Raw genomic sequence first — 19,649 nt, 5'->3', positions numbered from 1 at the left:
CAGCTACTGCCTTACAAATTTTACGGCTTCACTGTTCATCTCTGCAGCCACACCAAGCCAATGACAATTCCAAGTACACGGAGCTAAGAACTTTGGGGTCTCGGAGTTGGGGTGGGCAACCTCTCCCCACCCTGTACATCCTGAAGCCCCAGCAGCCACAGCCACATCCCTTAGCTGCTGCCACGTAAACAATAGCCCAGCTTTGCGCTAATCTCAGAAGAGCTGCACGCCAAGCCATTTCACAGACCCCGGAGCTCCCAGAATGACACCTCCAAGTTCCACCATCCTAACAGCCCAGTAGGAGGAGCGTACCAAATTAGAAGGGAAAGAAGCTAGGGCCAGAGGGTAGTACAATGGCTAAAGCTCTTGCCTGGCCCACAGCCGACTGGGTTTGATCCCTGGCAGTGCTGTTAGTCCCCTGGGCTTGTCAGTAGTGATTCCTGACTGCCGAGCCAGAAGTCCCTCAGCAGCACCAGGTGTGACCCCCAAACAAAAAGAACCCAAAACAAAAGAAAGTAGCATACTAGCTAAGCTCAGTAAACAAAAACAATAACATAGAAGGTTCCACTAACAGTAGATCATAGTGGATCTAATCCTCAGACCATAATTTTGTCGATCCCATGGCGAGATATAATAATTTTCACAAATTTTCTTTTACTGAAGTATTTTTTGAAAATTCCATTAGTTGTAACAAGCAGTATAAATATAAATAATTGTGTGGCTGCTAAGGGGCCAGGCCTGGGGAATAGTGGGAAACTGGGGACGGTGGTGCAGAGAGGTCACACTGGGGTGGGATTGGGGACGGTGGTGCAAGTAGGTCACACTGGGGTGGGATTGGTGTTGGGACATTGAATGCCTGAAACAACTGTGTTAGGGAACCACTTTGTAAGCCACAATGTTTAAATAAACTTAAATAAAATTGGGACTATTTGTAATCGCAAAATAAGTAAGTGATCGGCAGCGATGGTGGCGGTCTCTCTCCCCCACCACATGCGTTCCGTGGCCATGAGCCGCTTCTCCACCTGGCCTGCAGCTGCCACCAACAGACACGTGAAGGAGGACCAGGGTCATCTTTGGGGGCCCATTTTTAACTATAATTACAATTCTCCCCAGGGACTTTCTTTTTTCTTTCTTTTTTAAAAAAATTTTTTTTTCTTCTTTTTGGGTCACACCTGGCGATGCACAGGAGTCACTCCTGGCTCTGCACTCAGGAATTACCCCTGGTGGTGCTCAGGGGACCATATTGGATGTTGGGAATCGAACCCGGGTCAGCCGCATGCAAGGCAAATGCCCTACCTGCTGTGCTATTGCTCCAGCCCCAGGTACTTTCTTGTATTCACAAAAGCTTCTGTACCTTTGATTGTGATATGTTATGATCTGGTTTCCAAATCGGGTACCTCAATTTAAGGAGACACTTCTTAGATGCCAGTTTTGCACATGAGAATGCCTCCTTAAGTTTTATATTCTAGATGCCTTGCTTTACGTTAGACTTTGTCAGAGTTAGGCCAGACAAAAATCATTTTTATTACCTAGGATATTAGGCCCAAACCACTATTAACTGGATCTTCTGTTTCCTTTAGGTACAAGATGTTTCTCTAGGGGACTGAGAGCTTATTGATAGTTGAGACTGTATGTTCAATTCCTAACATCAGCCTATATGCCAAATGCAATTTCTGTGACCCTACTCTTTGGAATCCTTGGTTCCACTACAGTGATGTACAGTGTCCAGTGCGTGTCACAGCCAGCTCTGTGCAAGACAGCTGTGTGCTTAAAGTGTGTGACTCCCAGTGAGCACCGTCACTAGAGTGTGTGAGAGTGCATCCGGGTGTGTGTACAAGCTCTCAGACCAACCCGGCCGTCACAGCAAGAGTGGGGAGACCTTTTGCTTCAGCTTTTATTGCTAAATTTCAATTTATTTTCACTTGTTTGGGGGAAGGAATAAAATCTAAGCTAACAAGTGAGTTTCTTAGTATTGACTGAGAAATGGAAAGGAGAGAGTATCTGAAGGAGCAAGTACTATTCCACAGAAGCAAGCAGTGCATATTCAGGTATGGCTTCTTTTCAGGTTTAGTCTCTCTTGGCCCTAGAAATAAGTAGTTCTCTGCACCCAGGTAAGAATATTAATTTCATGCATTCTATTGTCCAGTGAGCTCCAAGTAAGCCTGACTTTGCTCCAGAAATGAATCTAGATTTCTACTAGGAGAAATTTTAATATGGTACAGGAACACACAGGTTCTGGTGATGGGAAAAACAAAGGTTGTAATCTCATATAATGAGCTGTTTTTGAGGTATTTTTTTTTTGTTGTTGGTTTTGACTCTATCCATTTGTAGGTTGCTCTAGGATATAGGCTAGAATGATAAGTCCTTTTGGTTCCTCTTATTAGAATATTTGAGGAGACCAGGAACAGTGGTAGATGAAATAAAAACCTCAGTGGAAGGTGGCCAGAGAGAGACTGCAGCAGAGTGGTCAGGCACTTCCCTTGCCTGACAAAACTCCAGTCTGACCCCAGCAGCCATCCCAGTGCACTGTGCCGGCGTAATTCTAGAGTCCTGTCAAGTACTGCCTGACTCCCCACAAACAGACAGACACAAGCTGGGGAGCTCCTCCCCCGAGGCTCACCCTTCTCCAGTGATATGGACCCTTTCTGTTTGTTCCCAAGCACATACTTTGCTTTGGGTTGTTGAACTTGTCCTACCTTAGAACAGGAATCGTGGGAGCCTCTGAGGAACAGAAGGCAAAGTCAGCAGCAACAAAAGAACCCACTAGCCTAAGAAATCATAGATGAGAATTTTCCCAGTGTTGAGTTTTTAATCCAAGATTCAAGAGACCTAAAGGATCCCACGGACAATATGCCCAAATAGAAATTCCTCAAGTCACATTGTAACCAGAGTGACAAAAGCCCAAGACAGAGAATATTGAAAACAACAAGATCAAAGAAGGAACTTCCATACAAAGAAGGTCCCGTATGATGCATAGCAGATCTGTCAGAAGACAAGGCGCATCATACAAGCATGTAGTTCCAAAGGGTGATGGCAGTATCTCACTCAGCAGTAGACTGAAGGAAGATACTGACTGCAACACAATAGCAGAAAACTAGAACATTCCTCAATCACTGCTAGATAGGTGAAGTAGACAAAAAAATTAATGTGGAAAAGAGGAGGTGGGCCTAGCAAGCATACAGGCCTCTGCATCCCCTAAAGTTGAATGCACATTTTCTCCAGTGTACTCTCTCCATGATAGACCACGTGCTAAGTCACAAAACATCACCATATAACGAAGAAGATAGCATCATTCTGTGTGAGTTACCTTTCATTAGTATGTATTGTGGGGAATACAAACTAATGCAAGCCCAGTATGAGTTTAATTAGGGAGTGCAGTCTGTCAGAACATAGATCACAATGACTTGAAAAATGAGTGTACTATTTCAGTGCCTTTGAAGTTATTCAGATTACTCCCCTTTATTCGAATGAATCAGCAAGACAACCCCTTTGCCTGATGTGGATAGTCATTAAATATTAATACAGTGCCTGCTATTGCCAGACACTGTTCTACCATAATGTACAACAGTAAACAGAACAGACACGATTTCCTGCTTTTGTGGAGGTTACATTCTCATGAAGGGCAGAGCATGGAGCAGTGGCTGCAGCGGTACCTCTCTGGGAAGAACAGCCCAGTTTGAGTCATCTCCCTGCCCCAGATGCTGCATTTAACTGAGAATGCAAGCCATTGGTGATCAGAGGTTTGGTTTTGAACATATTAAGACATCCATATTAAATACCCTGATAAAAATTTTTGAGTAGGTAGTTGGATAATTATGGAAAAGAGAACAGGCTATTTATCTTCAACTACATTAAGTTTGGAGTCATCAGTTTCCAGATGGTATTTAAAGTTCTCGACCAGAGGAGACCGCCAAGGAATTGAGTGTAGATGGAAGTCTACCTGCCCTCAGTTCCAGCTTGTGGCCTCCCTTCCATCCACACCCCCAGCTCCTGGTAACGCTAGCTAGTGTGTCGTAATTCAGCTCAGTCCCTACACTGCTAAGAGATAGCACATGATCCCACAGTTAAGGACTCCGTCCAGTATATAGCCCCTGCCTCTGCAACTTGAGAGGCTGATGGGAAGTGCAGGTAGTTAATCACTTGTACTCAGCCTGATTGTTTATTATAAAACAATATCAATAACTCAGGAACAGCCAGATGGCACAGGTGCAAAGGGCAAGGTGCAGGGAAAGGATGTGCTTCCTCCCTAAGCATGTCACTCATGGCTGATCACCGTGTGTTCGCCAGCCTGGAAGCACTGTGAAATCCCTCTTCAGGGGTTCCTATAGGGGCTGTTTTACGTGAAGATAATTAATTCATTGCTCTTTAATAGTTGATTCAGCCTCTAGGAGGAGGGGCTGACAGTTTCAGTCTTCTGGTCACTTGTTGGTTCTCCTAGTACCCAATCCCTATCCTTAGATCCATGTCATCTCGTTAGCATAACAAAAGGTTTTATTCTCATTTAGGAAATAAGGGATTTAGGGCTCTGGATCAATGTATGACTGAAAATCATGCAAGTTTTGTAATTGTATCTTACGGTGATTCAGTAAAAAAAATTCAGAAAAAATAGAATATTTATTTCTTTTTTTTTTTTTTTTTTTTTCCTGAGTCTAAGCCTTTACTTTTATTGTTAAAAGTCTGATAAAAATGTACTCAATTACATTTTATACAGTAACATTTAGTGAACTTTCTCCAAAAGGCTATGCTTTAAGTTTATTTGGAAAAATAACTAAAGCTTTATCATTGAGTCTCTGGTCAATAAGAAAAGAAAACCTGCTTGAAATAATAAATAATTTCACACAAAAGGTCTGGTGACATAAGAATCGTATATTAATCAATATATTCTTTGTATTTACAATAAATCCATTTGTTAATACTGTGATAGAAAAAATAATGAATCAGTCCACATTATGCAGTAGAAACAGGTTTTGAGAATGATCATATCTCTCATAATAAAAACATACAGAGATTTCTCCCACAGCTGAAGTACTTTTTAACATGACGATCTTGGATGAAGGCAAAACTGACAATAGTATTTTACTTTAGATCAGCTATGTCCTAGAACCAAGAAATCAAAAGTATTAAGCAGGCAGCAAGAAAAAAAAAGTTTAATTTTCCAGGACAATTTAAATGAGTCGTTACCAGGTGAAGCTAATTTTAATTTTACTTTGAGTAATAAAGAATAAAACGCTAAATTGGGAAACTGCACTAATCAAAAATCAGCCCCAAACAAAAGAGTCATCAATAGATCTGAAACAAGGCATTCTTGTAAGTGTATCATGCATAAAAGGATAATTACATAATACATACTCTAAAGACCAGACTAATAAACAAATGAGGTAAATTTTACAGTCATTGGAACAATTAAGCTATATTTAACCACTTAAACTGTTGCTATACTACTGCTTCTGGTTCAAAATACTAAAGTAATGTAATCTAACAATTAAAAACAGCAGACGTTGACTATTTGCTTTTCTGACCCCATCTGATAGTAAAGGGGAACTATGTAACAAAATATTATCTGAGTATAAATTATCAACACCAATATGATACAATTGTCATGTAATAACACAGTGGAAATATTGTGAAGGCTAGAAAAACACATCAAAAATAAACTGGTCAGAATTTAAATTTCAGACTGATCCATGATAACCAAGATAACAGGGTGGGATGGGCGGGGAGATTCAGGAAACTGAATTTGATATCAATATCCAATAGTTCACTAAGATGCAACTTCTAAACAAATTCATTACCTCAAGGGAACAGAGGAAGAAAAGTAAATTGCTTTTGAGTTTTAGTTTGCAAGTTTATGCCTTGAAACAGGCTATTATCAGTCAGAATTGTAATGCTAATTTTAAAAATCTAGGCTCTTTGCTTGTATTTGCATATGAATATTTAGTTATTAGTAAGGGACACAGAAAAAAAAACAGTAAATTATTGAGTCAAGGGTAAATACGTATAGCCAATACATGAAATACATTGTCAGGTGGGACGATAAGTTTCTGCTATGCTGCTTTCAATTATCGGTACCCTTGGAATAGTCATTTAGAGGGTATCTACTGACAGACCTTTTCATGGTATATTTTTCCTTTGGTATCTCCCTTACTATTTAAAAGCATTATTCTGTCTGATAATAAATTTTATTTTACAAATTTAAATTACTGAAGAGATAATTTTGCACATGAACCTGTCAGTTCTGAGATGATAATAACAATGACAATGATGATGAAGATGATGAGAAAACTAAAACCCAGATGAGTTTTCACTCAAATTTCTGCTTGAGTTTCTTCTGGAAAATGGCTGGCAGAATAGAAAGAAGAGCCAAAATCATTAGGACAAATACTGAGTTCCAGGAAACAGCTTCCCCTGCTGTTGTGAGCTGGTACAGTGTTGTTCCTGCCTTAATTGCTACAAAAGAGGGAGGTGCAACACCTAGAAAAGTGCCAATAAAAAAAACTTTCAATGGCACATTTATCACAGGAGATGTAATATTAATAAACCAGTTAGGCAGAAATGGTGTTATTCTCAAAAATATGATGTAGTTGATGAGATGTTCTCTGTGGCGTTCAACCTGTTGTGACCATTTTACTGCTTTCTCTGTTAGATATTTGTATACAACTGGTCTCCCAACTAAATAGGAAAGCATATAGCAGAATGAGGCACCAAGTCCAGAACACAAACAAACAAGAAATAAGGCTAGTGGAAAGGGATAAAGAAATCCCGAGAGAATACTGAGAAATATAGAGCCTGGAATAGCAAATGTTTGCAAGAAAATATATGTAGCAAAATAAGCTACAAGTACTTGTACATAAAAGGTGTCCTTATATTTGGATAAAACTTTTCCTAGAGCCTTGGCATCATCCATATCTCTGGGAACCTTCATATTCACTCTTTCTTCTTCACTAAGCTGTGGAAAATTTTTATATACCAAAAACATAAAAAAAGCTGCAGATAAGAAAATGGACACCAATATAAGAAGTGACATTCTTGCTGACCCAGCTTCTGCACAGGCTTTTTTGCGGCAGCTTGAGAGGGGACGCGACGTCGAAAAGGTATTTCAAAGGGAAAGAACAAATGCGATTTGCTGAGTCCCAAAGATCTGCTCAACACCTTGCCAACGACGACGACGACCACCACCACCACCACCACCACCACCACCACCACTACCACCACCAAGGCGGATATCAGAATATTTATTTCTTACTATGAATCACATTATCATCAAGGAAGAGATCCAAGGGTTGGAATTTAGAACATTCGCTATTTAGAGATGGGAGAAACAAGGAACCAGGGAAAGAGACAAAAAATGAAAATAGGAGATGGGAGTCGTGTATTTCAAGGAAGAAATTGTATTAGCTGCTGGAAAAGTAAGAGGGATACCAAGGATTGCTATATTTAGCAACAATAGGTCATTAGTAATACTTAATGAGGGTGGGTTTGTGAGCTGTGTGAGAAAATAAAGCCTGAGTGATGAAGAATTAAGAGAAAATTGAGATGTGAAGATGGTAAGTAAAGACAAATCAATTGGATTGTATTATTAGGAGAAAGCACTGTACACAGTGTCTGTAGTTTTAAAGAAGGAGTTAGTTTTATTTTTGCTTTTAGAAAGATGGAACTGAAACAGTAGTGAAGAAATATATTTGCCACTGCAGCAGAGAGAAGAGATAATTGCTGGAGCAATTCCCTTGACTAAGTAGAAGGAAGTTGGGAGCTAGACTGTGGGGGGAGAGCTAGCTCCGGTCAATCCTGTCATACAGCATGGATGTTAAGATTTTTCTTACTGTCCAGATATCCGTGATCATTGACAAGATTCCATAATAAAACGATCAGTGATCTGGCAGAAGTTGAGAGTTTTCTCTAATAATATAATAACTGAATTGTATACAGTAGAAGATCTCTGTGACACTCATCCACCTATAAATGCCTGCACAACTTTAAAATCAGACAATGAATCAGACACTCTCTTCTCTATGTTCTAGCCCAACTGTACTACCTGTAGCTCTTCCTTACATTAGTTTACATGTGTCTCCCCCATTATTCGATTACTGGTACCTTGATCCTGCTCAACTTATTCTTCATTATAGTATTTTCATTCATTGCTACATGCCTAAATAAAGTTGTCTGTTGCTGTATAACAAATTACCCCAAAACTTAGTGGCTCAGAACAACATTCATTATCTCAGACTGGGTCAGGAATGCAGACTTAGGTGGGTCTCTTATGCGGCGACAATCAATGTATTGATTGGGCCTGCAGGCGCATCTAAAAGCTTGCTATGGAAAGATCCACTCCCTAGCTCACTCACTTGGTGTTTGGCAGGATTCATTTCCTTATTGGGCGGTTGGCCAGAGGGCTGCCTTGGTTCCTTGCCACGTAGACTGCTCCATAGCGCAGCGCTTACAGAGTGAGTAAGCCAGTGGACAAGTAAGAGTGCCAGCAACAGAGAATGCTATCAGAGAGCCAAATTTTTGTCACCTAGCCAGAGATGTGCTTTCCATCACTTTCGCCCTCTCCTGAGCCTTGGAGGCAAGTCACTAGGCAGAACCCACTCTCACAACACAGCAGGAGTGTTGACTTGCAGTTTATAATCCTGTTGCCCAGTTCCCAAACTGGGCAAAATGCCTAACTTGTTGAGTGAATTTGCTTTTTCTCAACCACTCTAATAATTGATAGCATATATTTGTAAGAATTCAGTTTGAGGTATAATTTCAGTTTTTCAAACTATTCAAGGGTGAGAATTCAGTTTGAGACCACCAAATTGTTTATTGCTATTCTGAAGTTCCTTTAATCAATCACTGTATCACTGTATCACTGTCATCCCATTGCTCCTAAGAGAAAAAGAAAAGGTTGGTAATACTACTTAAGAAAATCAGAATACCTTCAGTATATAATTTTCTAACATCTGTTTATTTATTGGCCTTTGGACAACACCGAGCAGTACTCAGAGCTTTCTCCTGGCTTTGTGCTCAGAGATCACTCCTGGCAGGGCATGGGGACCACATAGTTGAATTTTGACCCCTGCTGTAAAATAATTTTTCCTTTTAAAAACAAGCTCTTAGCAGACTAAATAAATATGAAATTATCAAGCTTTATTTTTGGTTTTGGGTGATAGTTTAAATACTGAAGCAACTTTAGAAAAAAACCCTAAGGAATCTCATCCTGAACTTGTAATATGTTAGATGTTGGAAATAACTTGTTCCACCTTATCTTTTCATAGGTGAGGGCCTGGCTCTGCAATGATGTGCCAGAGTCATGGTGGCAGAGCCAGTGCTGTGTACTGTAGTCACATTGCTAACAATAAGCCATAGTAAAACCAAATCAGGTCTTTAGAAATACATATGCTTGTCCCCATTCTAGACTTTCAAATCTAATTGCTGTGGGTGGTAAATTTGATCATTAGCCTTTTTAAGAGCCCAAATTAGGGAACTTACTTTGCAAGGAATTAGTGTGCCTTACGGACTTGGAATCAGAGTGAAATCAATAGCACAGACTTCTGTCCGTTCTGATTCCTTAATCATATCTTTGGCCAGTTTTTATCTGGACAGTAAGAAAAATCTTAACATTGATAATCATTATGAGTTTTGCTGGACAAAGGTATTTTTTCTTCTTCATTAAAGCTGTCCTTTGACTCACTATTTGTAAATGAGATAGTCCACGACAAGATTCTTAACTGTGAAATAAGGGAGCAATTCTTTGACACTTATCAGGCAAGGAGAAAGACTTCTGCCATCTGCGATATGGTGTTCTCTGCTGTTGTTTTAACTAGATCAAATTCTAATTACTCTTAAGCAGATTGTTTATGAGGTTTTTTTAAAAAAAAATTTAGAGTAACCCATATAAAAACAGAGACAAGAAATGAGCTGAGATTTAAAAACAAAAGGCTCTGAAAGTAAGTTAACTCGATTATGAGGTGTTTTTGTTGTTGTTTGGAGGTTTGGTTTTTATTAGAGACCATAGTGGGGCGGTGATGAAGCTGGAATCCTCTGCGTGGAAGCCTTATGCTAAGTTGTTTTTCAATATTTAATTGCGTTGCGATGTTTATTATGACTTAGGTTGTTTTCAGTTTTTTTAGAGCAAGTGTATAGTCAGAGTTCAATGATTCCAGGTTTAAAAACAAAAGAATTTTCCTTTGTAGGTGAACTAATGGGCTGGATCGATAGCACAGTGGTTGGGTGTTCGCCTTTCACGCGGTAGAACCAAGTCGATTCTTCCGCCACTCTCGGAGAGCCCGGCAAGCTACCGAGAGTATCGAGCCCGAGCGGCAGAGCCTGGCAAGCTACCCATGTGTATTGGATATACCAAAAACAGTAACAATAAGTCTCTCAATGAGAGACATTACTGGTGCCCGCTCGAACAAATCGATGAGCAACGGGATGACAGTGACAGGTGAACTAATAAGTGCTCAGCGGATGTTAATAGGACATTGTCTTTACATTGCTTAAAACATAATTTCTTCCTCCTTCCCTCCTTCCCTCCCTCCCTCTCTTCCCTCCCTCCCTCCCTCCCTCCCTCCCTCCCTTCCTTCCTTCCTTCCTTCCTTCCTTCCTTCCTTCCTTCCTTCCTTCCTTCCTTCCTTCCTTTCCTTCCTTCCTTCCTTCGTTTTTGGACCACGTCCAGCGGGTGCTTAGGGCTTACTCCTGGCTCTGTGCTCAGGCATCACTCCTGGTGGGGCTTAGGGGACCATATGGGGTGCTGGGGATTGAAGCCTGGTCAACTGTGTGCAAAACAAGTGCCTACCTGCTGTACTACCACTCCAGACCTATCTCTGTATTTTCTATTCTAAAATCATTTGGGGAATTTTTGTGTTCAGTAATCCAGATTCACATGACAGTGTCAAATTCGTTATATATCTGATGAAAAATTTAAAAAAACAAAAACGGAAACCTGGGGTTGGAGAGAGAGTATAGTGGGCAGGATGCTAGCTTTGCATGAGGCTGATGCACGTTTGATTCCCATCACCCCTTATTGTCTTACAAGCCCCACCAGGAGTTATCCTGAGTGCAAGACCAGGAATAAGCTGAGCACTACCAGGTGTACCACTCCCCTTCCCCACAGGCCAAAAAACAAATAGTGTGGATAATTCTATGCTAATGCTTTGTTACTAGACCTTGCTTGACTGTGCTCAGGACTTAGTCCTGGCTCTGAGCTCAGGGATCACTCCTGGTGGGACTCAGGGTGCCATACAGGGTGCCGGGGATCAAACCTGGATTAATTGCATTAAAGCAAGCGTTGTATCCACTGTACTATTGCTCCAGCCTTATACTAATAATTTTTTTTTTTTTGCTTTTTGGGTCACACCCAGGGATGCTCAGGGGTCACTCCTGGCTCTGCACTCAGGAATTACCCCTGGCCGTGCTCAGGGGACCATATGGGATGCTGGGAATAGAACCTGAGTTGGCCACATGCAAGGCAAATGTCCTACTGCTGTGCTATCACTCCAGCCCCCTTATACTAATAAATTTTGAAATTAACATGAAATATATATATCCTACAAATATATAAGTTAGTAAGAGTAAGAATAAGATAATTAAGAAAATTTTAAGGAAAAATATGAATAGACCTATGAGTATAAAATTGTGTTTTATACTTAAAAGGGGGAAAATGACTTTATGTTAGATAATGCCTAAGTAGCTGCATTAGTAAGTAAAAATAGTAATATAAATTTCTATATATGCAACAAAATCACCTGAATAGACATAGAACACATTTAGTATAAGTGAAGCAATTCATTATTGAGAAAGTATAAAATCATTTAGTAAGCTAAGGATAAGTAGACCTTTCTTAACATTGTAGAGGGCAATCGTAAGCACCATGAGTTAGTGTCATACTCAGTGGCAAAGTGCTAAGAAGTTTTTCTTGCCTTTTAAAGAAGCATTTTTAATTCCTGCAGAATCATTCAAGGCTATCAATTTCCTAAATTTGCTTCCTGTCCATAAAGCTCTGTATCATTCCTTCAAATCTCAGTGATAATCTAGCTGAATAGAGTATTCCTGGTGAGATGTTTGTTTTATTGAGTTCTTTTTCTTTTTCTTTTCTTTTTTTTTTTAAATACTATATCCCACCATTCTCTTCTGGCTTGTAGATTCATTTGATATACTGTACATCTGCGGGCTTCCTTTGTATCTAATTTCTTCCTTTTTCTTTTCTTTTTTTTCCATCTTCCTGCTTTCAGTATTCTTTCTGTCTTTGGCACTTATCATTATATTCAGAATGACAAGATGTCTTGGAATTTTTCTATTTGGGCTTATTTTATTTTCACCAGAACCCCTGACCTCTTGGATCTAGGTTCCTGCACTCCTCAACTCTGATAAATTCTTAGCTGTGATTTATTCAGCTGTGGCTTTTCATCGGAATTGCCTTCCTGCTCTTCAGGGACTCTGCCTCATCCCATGGTTCTCTAATGTGCTGTTCATTTTCTTAAATTTTTTTTTAATCTTTTGTTGTTTTCTAGTTTTTTTGCATCTCCTTTTGGAGCTCCTTGATCTTTCCTCAGCTCCTCTTATTTTGCTGCACAGAACTTCGTGTGTGTGTGTGTGTGCGTGTTTATATATCACTAATCATATTTCTGTCACTTCTGGATTTAGCAAAAACAAGTAAATGCATTTTTCTTAAAAATCAAGCTGGACATATAACTGAATGCTGCAACAATAAAAATAAAACCCTCTTGATTCTTTTAATTAGAAAGGGGAAAATACCCTCTCATGATGGGCATTTAAAGTATGAGAGGTCGATGATTACTTACCTCTCTCTGTAGAGAGGCCAATGAAATTTACTCACTTGCCAAAAACTTCCGTTTCTTTACTTCATTTTTTTTCTTCTTCCTTCCTTCCTTCCTTCCTTCCTTCCTTCCTTCCTTCCTTCCTTCCTTCCTTCCTTCCTTCCTTCTTTCTTTCTTTCTTTCTTTCTTTCTTCTTTCTTTCTTTCTTTCTTTCTTTCTTTCTTTCTTTCTTTCTTTCTTTCTTTCTTGTTTTATACAACACCAGGTAGTACTCAGAGCTTACTCCTGACTCTGTACATTACACTTCCATCAGCTCCTGGCAGGGACTATATGGGATGCTGGGGATTAAATCTCAGGTTGGCCAAGTGCAGACAGGTGCCTAACTTGCTGTACTAGCTCTCTGGTCCCATCTTGCCAAGAGCTTTTGACAAGTGTCTTACCTCTTTAGAAATTAAATTTGAATTATTATTATTTTTTATTTGTATTATTAGAGGGAATTTTGTTTGGTACATTGAGAAGATGACATGGAACAGTAAGCATGCAGAGTTGTAGTAGCTACAGTTTTAATGAATGGCAAAATTAAACTTGCCTTAGTGAACTAGTAGAGGGACTATACAGGTTCCAGATATATTACATTTTAATTTTATTTATTGACTCACCATGAATTACTGAATCACAGAGTGATTGCATTTCTTGAGAGTGTGAGGCATGCAGTGCTCCAACCCCAATCCTTACAGCAGCGTCCCCTTCCCTCCACCAACGTCCCCGGTGTCCCTCTGCCACTACTCCCCGCCTGCCTCTAAATTATTGAAGCAAATAGTTTCAGATCAAATAGAATATAATATTGGGCGAAAAAAAGGTTTTCCAGGCACAACTACTCCTTATAAAGGTTCTTGTTTTCAGTTTGCAGTAAATGTAATGTAAATTGTCTTTTTTAAAATCTGAGTTTTTAAAACAAATTATACAGTGTTTAATTGTTGATAAGTTTAGTAGTACAATGATCATTCCTTAGAAATAAGTAATCATTTAGTTTCACTTAATTACATATAATTGGCTAAATGATTAAAAAAATCACTGTCACTGTCATCCCATAGCTCATCAGTTTGCTCTAGCGGGCACCAGTAACGTCTCCAATGTGAGGCTTGTTGCTACTGTTTTTGGCATATCGAAAACTCCACGGGTAGCTTGCCAAACTCTGCTGTGCGGGCGAGATACTCTCAGAAGCTTGCGGCTCTCCAAGAGGGGCAGAGGAATCGAACCTGGGTCGGCTGTGTGCAAAGCAAACGCCCTACCCACTGTGCTCTCGCTCCAGCCACCAGACCTGTATACTTTAACAATTTTATATTGTTATGGTTTCAGACAAACACACACATACACACACACAAAGCCATTGGCACTCACTAAAATTTTAAATAGCAATGTAAGAAAATACCAGAACTAATTTATCTCTGCTCTGTTTCACAAAAGCTTTTGTTCTTAACTAGGCCGGTTAAAAACTAGGAGTTCAGCTAACTCCTGCCAGGCCAGGATGTCCTACGAAACAGTTCCCTGTTTGCGGGGTGTCCCAGGGGCAGTGGGGACGTCTCCCACAGTCCCTGACCAGCTACCCTCCAGCAGGCCGTGCATTTTGCATTCACATTCACCATCCTCTCTTTTTTTTTTATTTTATTTTTTTATTTTTTAAATTTTTCATTGAGTCACCATGTGGAAAGTTACAAAGTTTTCAGGTTTAAATCTCAGTTATACAATGCTCGAATACCCATCCCTTCACCAGTGTTCATATTCCACCACCAAGAATCCCAGTATAGCTCCACCCCACCCCCTCACACCCCTAATCCCCCCACGCCCCTAGCCCCCCCGCCCTAAGCCCCCCCCCACCTGTGTAACTAATAAATTTCACTTTACTTTCACTTTGATTGCATACAATATTTCAACAAAACTCACTATTATTGTTTGGAGAGTCTCTCCCCTAAAGTCAGACCTGCTGAAAAGGAAGCATTAGATAATTTGTTTTCCATTGCTGAGGATAAAGAGGTATGAGGTCGAGTGACCACACTTAGCGGCCTCTCAGTTTTGGGTTTCTGTAATTTAGTACTTTAGTAACTAAGTCCAGAGAGATATCTGCCAGAAGTTGCATCGTTGCCAACTTGTACTTCTCAGTTACATTATATTCCACATATGAGTGCAATCTTTCTATGTCTGTCTCTTTCTTTCTGACTCATTTCACTCAACATGATACTTTCCATGTTGATCCATTTATATGCAAATTTCATGACTTCATGTTTTCTGACAGCTACATAGTATTCCATTGTGTAGATGTACCAGAGTTTCTTTAACCAGTCATCTGTTTTGGGGCACTCTGGTTTTTTCCAGATTCTGGCTATTGTAAACAGTGCTGCAATGAACATAGAAATACATATGCCATCTCTACTATACCTTTTTGCCTCTCCGGGATATATTCCCAGGAGTGGTATTGCTGGGTCAAATGGAAGCTCAATTTCTAATTGTTTGAGAATCGTCCATATTGTTTTCCAAAAGGGCTGAACCAGTCGGCATTCCCACCAGCAGTGAAGAAGAGTCCCTTTCTCCCCGCATCCACGCCAACACCAGTTGCTTTTGTTTTTTGGGATGTGGGCCAGTCTCTGTGGTGTGAGATGATATCTCATGGTTGTTTTGATCTGCATTTCCCTGATGATTAGTGATGTGGAACATTTTCTCATGTGCCTCTGAGCCATTCGGATTTCTTCTTTAGGAAAGCTTCTGTTCATTTCATCACCCCATTTTTTGATCGGGTTGGCAGTTTTCTTCTTGTGGAGTTCAACCAGTGCATTGTATATCCTTGTTATCAACCCTTTATCGGACAAAACGCTACTTCAGGAAATAAAAGAAGACATGAGGAAATGGAAAAATATCCCCTGCTCATGAATTGGAAGAATTAATATTGTCAAAATGGCAATTCTCCCCAAAGCATTGTACAAATTCAATGCGATCCCTATAGGGATACCCTTGTCATTCTTCAAAGAAATGGAGCAAGCGCTCCTGAAATTCATATGGAACAATAAGCCCCCACGAATAGCTAAAGCAATTCTTGGGAAAAAGAAAATGGGAGGAATCAACCTCCCCAACTTCCAACTCTACTACAAAGCGGTAGTCATTAAAACAGCTTGGTACTGGAACAAAGGCAGAGCCGCAGACCAATGGAACAGGGTTGAATACTCTGACACATCCCCCCAAATATATGACCATCTAGTCTTTGATAAGGGAGCAAAAAAGGCAAAGTGGAGCAAGGAAAGCATGTTTAACAAATTGTGCTGGCAAAACTGGACAGCTACATGCAAAAAGATGGGCTTAGACCTCCACCTATCACCATGTACAAAAGTCAGATCAAAATGGATTAAGGACCTCAACATCAGACCAGAATCCCTAAGGTACATTGAAGACAAGGTCGGCAAAACCCTTCCAGACATTGAAGCCAAAGGTATCTTCAAAGCTGACACACCACTGGCCAAGCAAGTGAAAACAGAGATAAATGAATGAGACTATCTCAAACTAAGAGGCTTCTGCACCTCAAGAGAAACAGTGACCAAAGTACAAAGACAATCACCATCCTCTCTGAGAACAAAGGACTGGCTCATGCTGAGGAGCCTCTTCCAATTGGAAGAGGAATCAGGACTGGAAAAGAATGGGGGGGAGGGTGGTTACACGATTACACTTACGAGCCCCATTATGAAGTCCCCTTTCTGATGGGCATGATGCAGTTCCTTTCCTACTCTTTTTCACAGTTCTAAATTGAACTGATCTTTATTTATATCAAACCAGTAACAGTACTTTTGTATCCTCTCAAGAAGGCATCATACTACTTGTTCCTTCACAGGCAGATCAGCTGCTTTTGTCAGTCCAAGATAATATAAACCTTCCTCTGCGACATTACAAAATTGCCCATTGCCCATCGCTGTTTCTTTTTCCAGTCTGTCGAGAGGTGATGCAAGCTCGGTACAACGTTTTCCCTCTCGGTTTCTTCTGCACGGGTCCTTACCTTCCGGCCCACTTGTTGGGCACCAGATGTTGCATGAATGTTCATTCAGTAGGAGGCGCTGAGACAAAGAACAAGAAAGAGATTTATGTCATGGAGGGACCAGGTTCTCTCAGACCTGTGACAAAAGTAGAGAGCCCCGAAATCTCCTTTTATTACTATCCTACAGTTCATACTCTAAAGGGCTCAATAAAAAATAAAATCTGAAATTACTTGGGAATTGAAAAGATTTGAAAAAGATGTTAAAGAGAAGTAGTACCTTTGTACTTAAAATTTTAACTATAAAATTAATATAACTTAATTACTAAAAATTATACTTCTGTAGACTATGTACTTAACTGTTTTGTGTCATGTATAATTGTGGAATATTATCTGATATATCTTTGCTTTAGCTCATTCTTCTTATTCAAGTGGGGCGATTTTTCCCAGTAATTAAGTAGAAACAAATGAGTATGTTGTATTTTTACTTTTCAGAATATTCTCTGCAGTTGAAGTAGAATAAATTGCACCTTTCTTCCCTTCCTTAGAATTCTATTTTAATCATTTTTCTTTAAAAAAAAAAAAAAGACAATTCTTTTCCATGTCATTATGCTGGTGTGGGGTTGTGATGGTTAGTGGGTGCGACCTCTTTGCAAGTGGTGAACTGCCAGAGGAACTGACACAAGGTTGCTAGTTAGTTCCATAGTGACTTTGCTTGTCAGGAGTGAGTTGAGAAAGTTACCACTTACTCTATTTTATTTATTTATTTTGGTTTTGGCGCCACACATGGTGGTGCTCAGAGCTTCTCCCAGGGCTGCTTGATTACTCCTGGTAGGGCTTAAGGGACCAGTATGTTGTGCCTGCGATTGAACGCCAGATCCACTGCATGCAAGGCAAGTGCCTTACCCACTAGGTCTAGATCTCTGGCCCCCAGAGACTTGCTCCATCTTGAAGTAGTCAAGTAAACAAAATTATTTTCACACACTATAAAATCTTAGGTAAATGTTCTTGAATAAACTTTAATGACATAATGTTTTTTTTTTAATATCAGGATTTTTAAATGAGCATTTAGTAACATATGCATTGATGAATGTTAATATATGTAGATATCAGGTAGTGATCTTCATGTATTTAGACAGTTCAGTTATTTTATAAAATTCTGTTCTGCTATCCTTTTGTAGCTGTAACATTCCTCCAGTACCTATAAACTCTGACAGCCACTCTGCCATTTTAGTTTTGTAGGGTTTTTTTGGTCTTTAGGTAGAATGTGTAAAATTCATGTACGTTGCTTTGTGTATTAATATTTTATTCCTGGTGAGAAACAAAATGCTTCTTTAGTGTGGTACTTCAGATTCTGTTACCCAACCTACTCATTAGTGTCCACTTTCAGGGTCTTTAAAGAACTGTTTTCATGTATTGCATGAGGGTCTGGTGGCCAGGTTACTCAAAGGTAGGTTGGGATGTAATTATTCTGTTTGATCCAAAACTGGGAACCTGACTTAAAAGTTGTTTCATTTTGTTTCCTAGGAGTTTGACAAGAAACTGAAGGCTTGGTCAAACATTTTGAATTTGAAATCAGACATGTACTAGATTTTAGATTCTTTCATTTGCTTAAGGTAAGACTATTTAATAATAAAATATAGTCAGACTTTTCTTGTGTATCCCCGTAATTTTTATTTTAATGAATGCTTTGCTAACACACTTATATTTTTTAGTCTACCTGAGATACTGAGGTCAGAAAATTATTTCATGGTAGTATTTTCATGTCCCTATCCCAGGTAACAGCATCTAGCCATTCTGTGACATGTGATTTGCTTACTAAAGGCATTGTTAGTAATCAGAAGTGTTTGCCTAAACAAGGAGTTAGAAAGTGTGGCCCACAGACTGGTCATCCAGTCCGTGAATAAAGGTTTATTGAGACACGGCCATACATGGCAGCCTGAGCACTACAGTAATAGAAAGGATTGGTTCCAACAGTGTTTTTATGACCTGTGAGTCTGAAATCTGGCTCTTTAAGAAAACGTCAATGACCATTTGACTAGCAAACAATCAAGATGTCTTACTGTGTGCTCTGTAATTAGAACCCGTGGAGTGATAAACAATTGTAGTTGTAAATATCATGTGGTAGAAAAAGTGAGATTTGAGCATGCATGGATGTGAGTGTTCCTACTCCTAATGATCAGTACTCTGCCTTAAAGAGAGATTTCCTTTTTTTTTTTTTTTTGCTTTTTGGGTCACACCCAGCAATGCTCAGGGGTTACTCCTGTCTTTGCACTCAGGAATTACTCCTGGCGGTGCTTGGGGGACCATATGGGATGCCGGGGATCGAACCCAGGTTGGCCGCTTGCAAGGCAAATGCCCTACCCGCTGTGCTATCGCTCCGCCCCGAGATTTCCTTTTCTGAAGTAGTTGATTGTAAAGATAAAGACTTAACGTTGTCAGTAGTTAAATGCCAATTCTAAGCATGTCTTTATTGTGCTTAGATTTTCAAAAGTTGGGCTCAAAAAACTTCACACAAAGTACTTAATTATATTTTGTCTGTCTTTCCTAGAAAATTTAAGTAGAACTAGTTGGAGAGTAATGATTGTTTAATATCTGTTCTAGTCACATAAGTAGTTTAGAGTAAATGAAATTTTAAATGAAAACGTTCTGATATAAAACTGTATACTGGTTTAAGTTGGAACTATCTTTCCTTTTGAAGTGTATGTTGAATTTCTCATGCATATTTGTGATTCCTAAAATTTGAGTGTTTAAAAAATGTAAGGTAGAAAATGAAATTAAAATTTGAATCTAGGATTAAAAGCTCAGAAATAAACCCTCTTATATCATATATAACTTATGGCAAAAGGGTCAAGAACAGAAAATGGTTAAAAAAAGGGAGT

The 19,649-nt window shown here is 39.6% G+C and overlaps 2 protein-coding genes across 3 annotated transcripts in view; one reads left to right on the top strand and one right to left on the bottom strand.

Moving 5' to 3' along the window:
* GLCE (glucuronic acid epimerase) overlaps window positions 1–19,649 on the top strand; it is a 94,298-nt gene that overhangs the window by 23,974 nt on the left and 50,675 nt on the right. Inside the window, exons 1-2 of one of the 2 annotated variants that reach the window (XM_055133837.1) lie at window positions 1,290–1,322; window positions 18,295–18,383. The gene's annotated coding sequence lies outside the window, so the exon portion shown is untranslated. Of the gene's footprint in view, window positions 1–1,289; window positions 1,323–18,294; window positions 18,384–19,649 lie in introns of those variants that run through there. The other variant, XM_055133836.1, reaches the window with a different exon arrangement.
* Window positions 4,649–19,649, bottom strand: part of LOC129403478 (transmembrane protein 41B) — a 41,351-nt gene continuing 26,350 nt past the window's right edge. Inside the window, exon 2 of the mRNA XM_055132117.1 lies at window positions 4,649–7,064. Coding sequence (XP_054988092.1) covers window positions 6,302–7,064 — 763 coding nt within the window. The 3' untranslated portion in view covers window positions 4,649–6,301. The remainder of the gene's footprint in view (window positions 7,065–19,649) is intronic.

This window comes from Sorex araneus, chromosome 3 (genome assembly GCF_027595985.1).
Source record: "Sorex araneus isolate mSorAra2 chromosome 3, mSorAra2.pri, whole genome shotgun sequence".
In the NCBI taxonomy this organism is placed as follows: Eukaryota; Metazoa; Chordata; class Mammalia; order Eulipotyphla; family Soricidae; genus Sorex; species Sorex araneus.
Note: the sequence above shows the minus strand (reverse complement) of the source record. Positions and strands in the feature narration are given on the sequence as shown.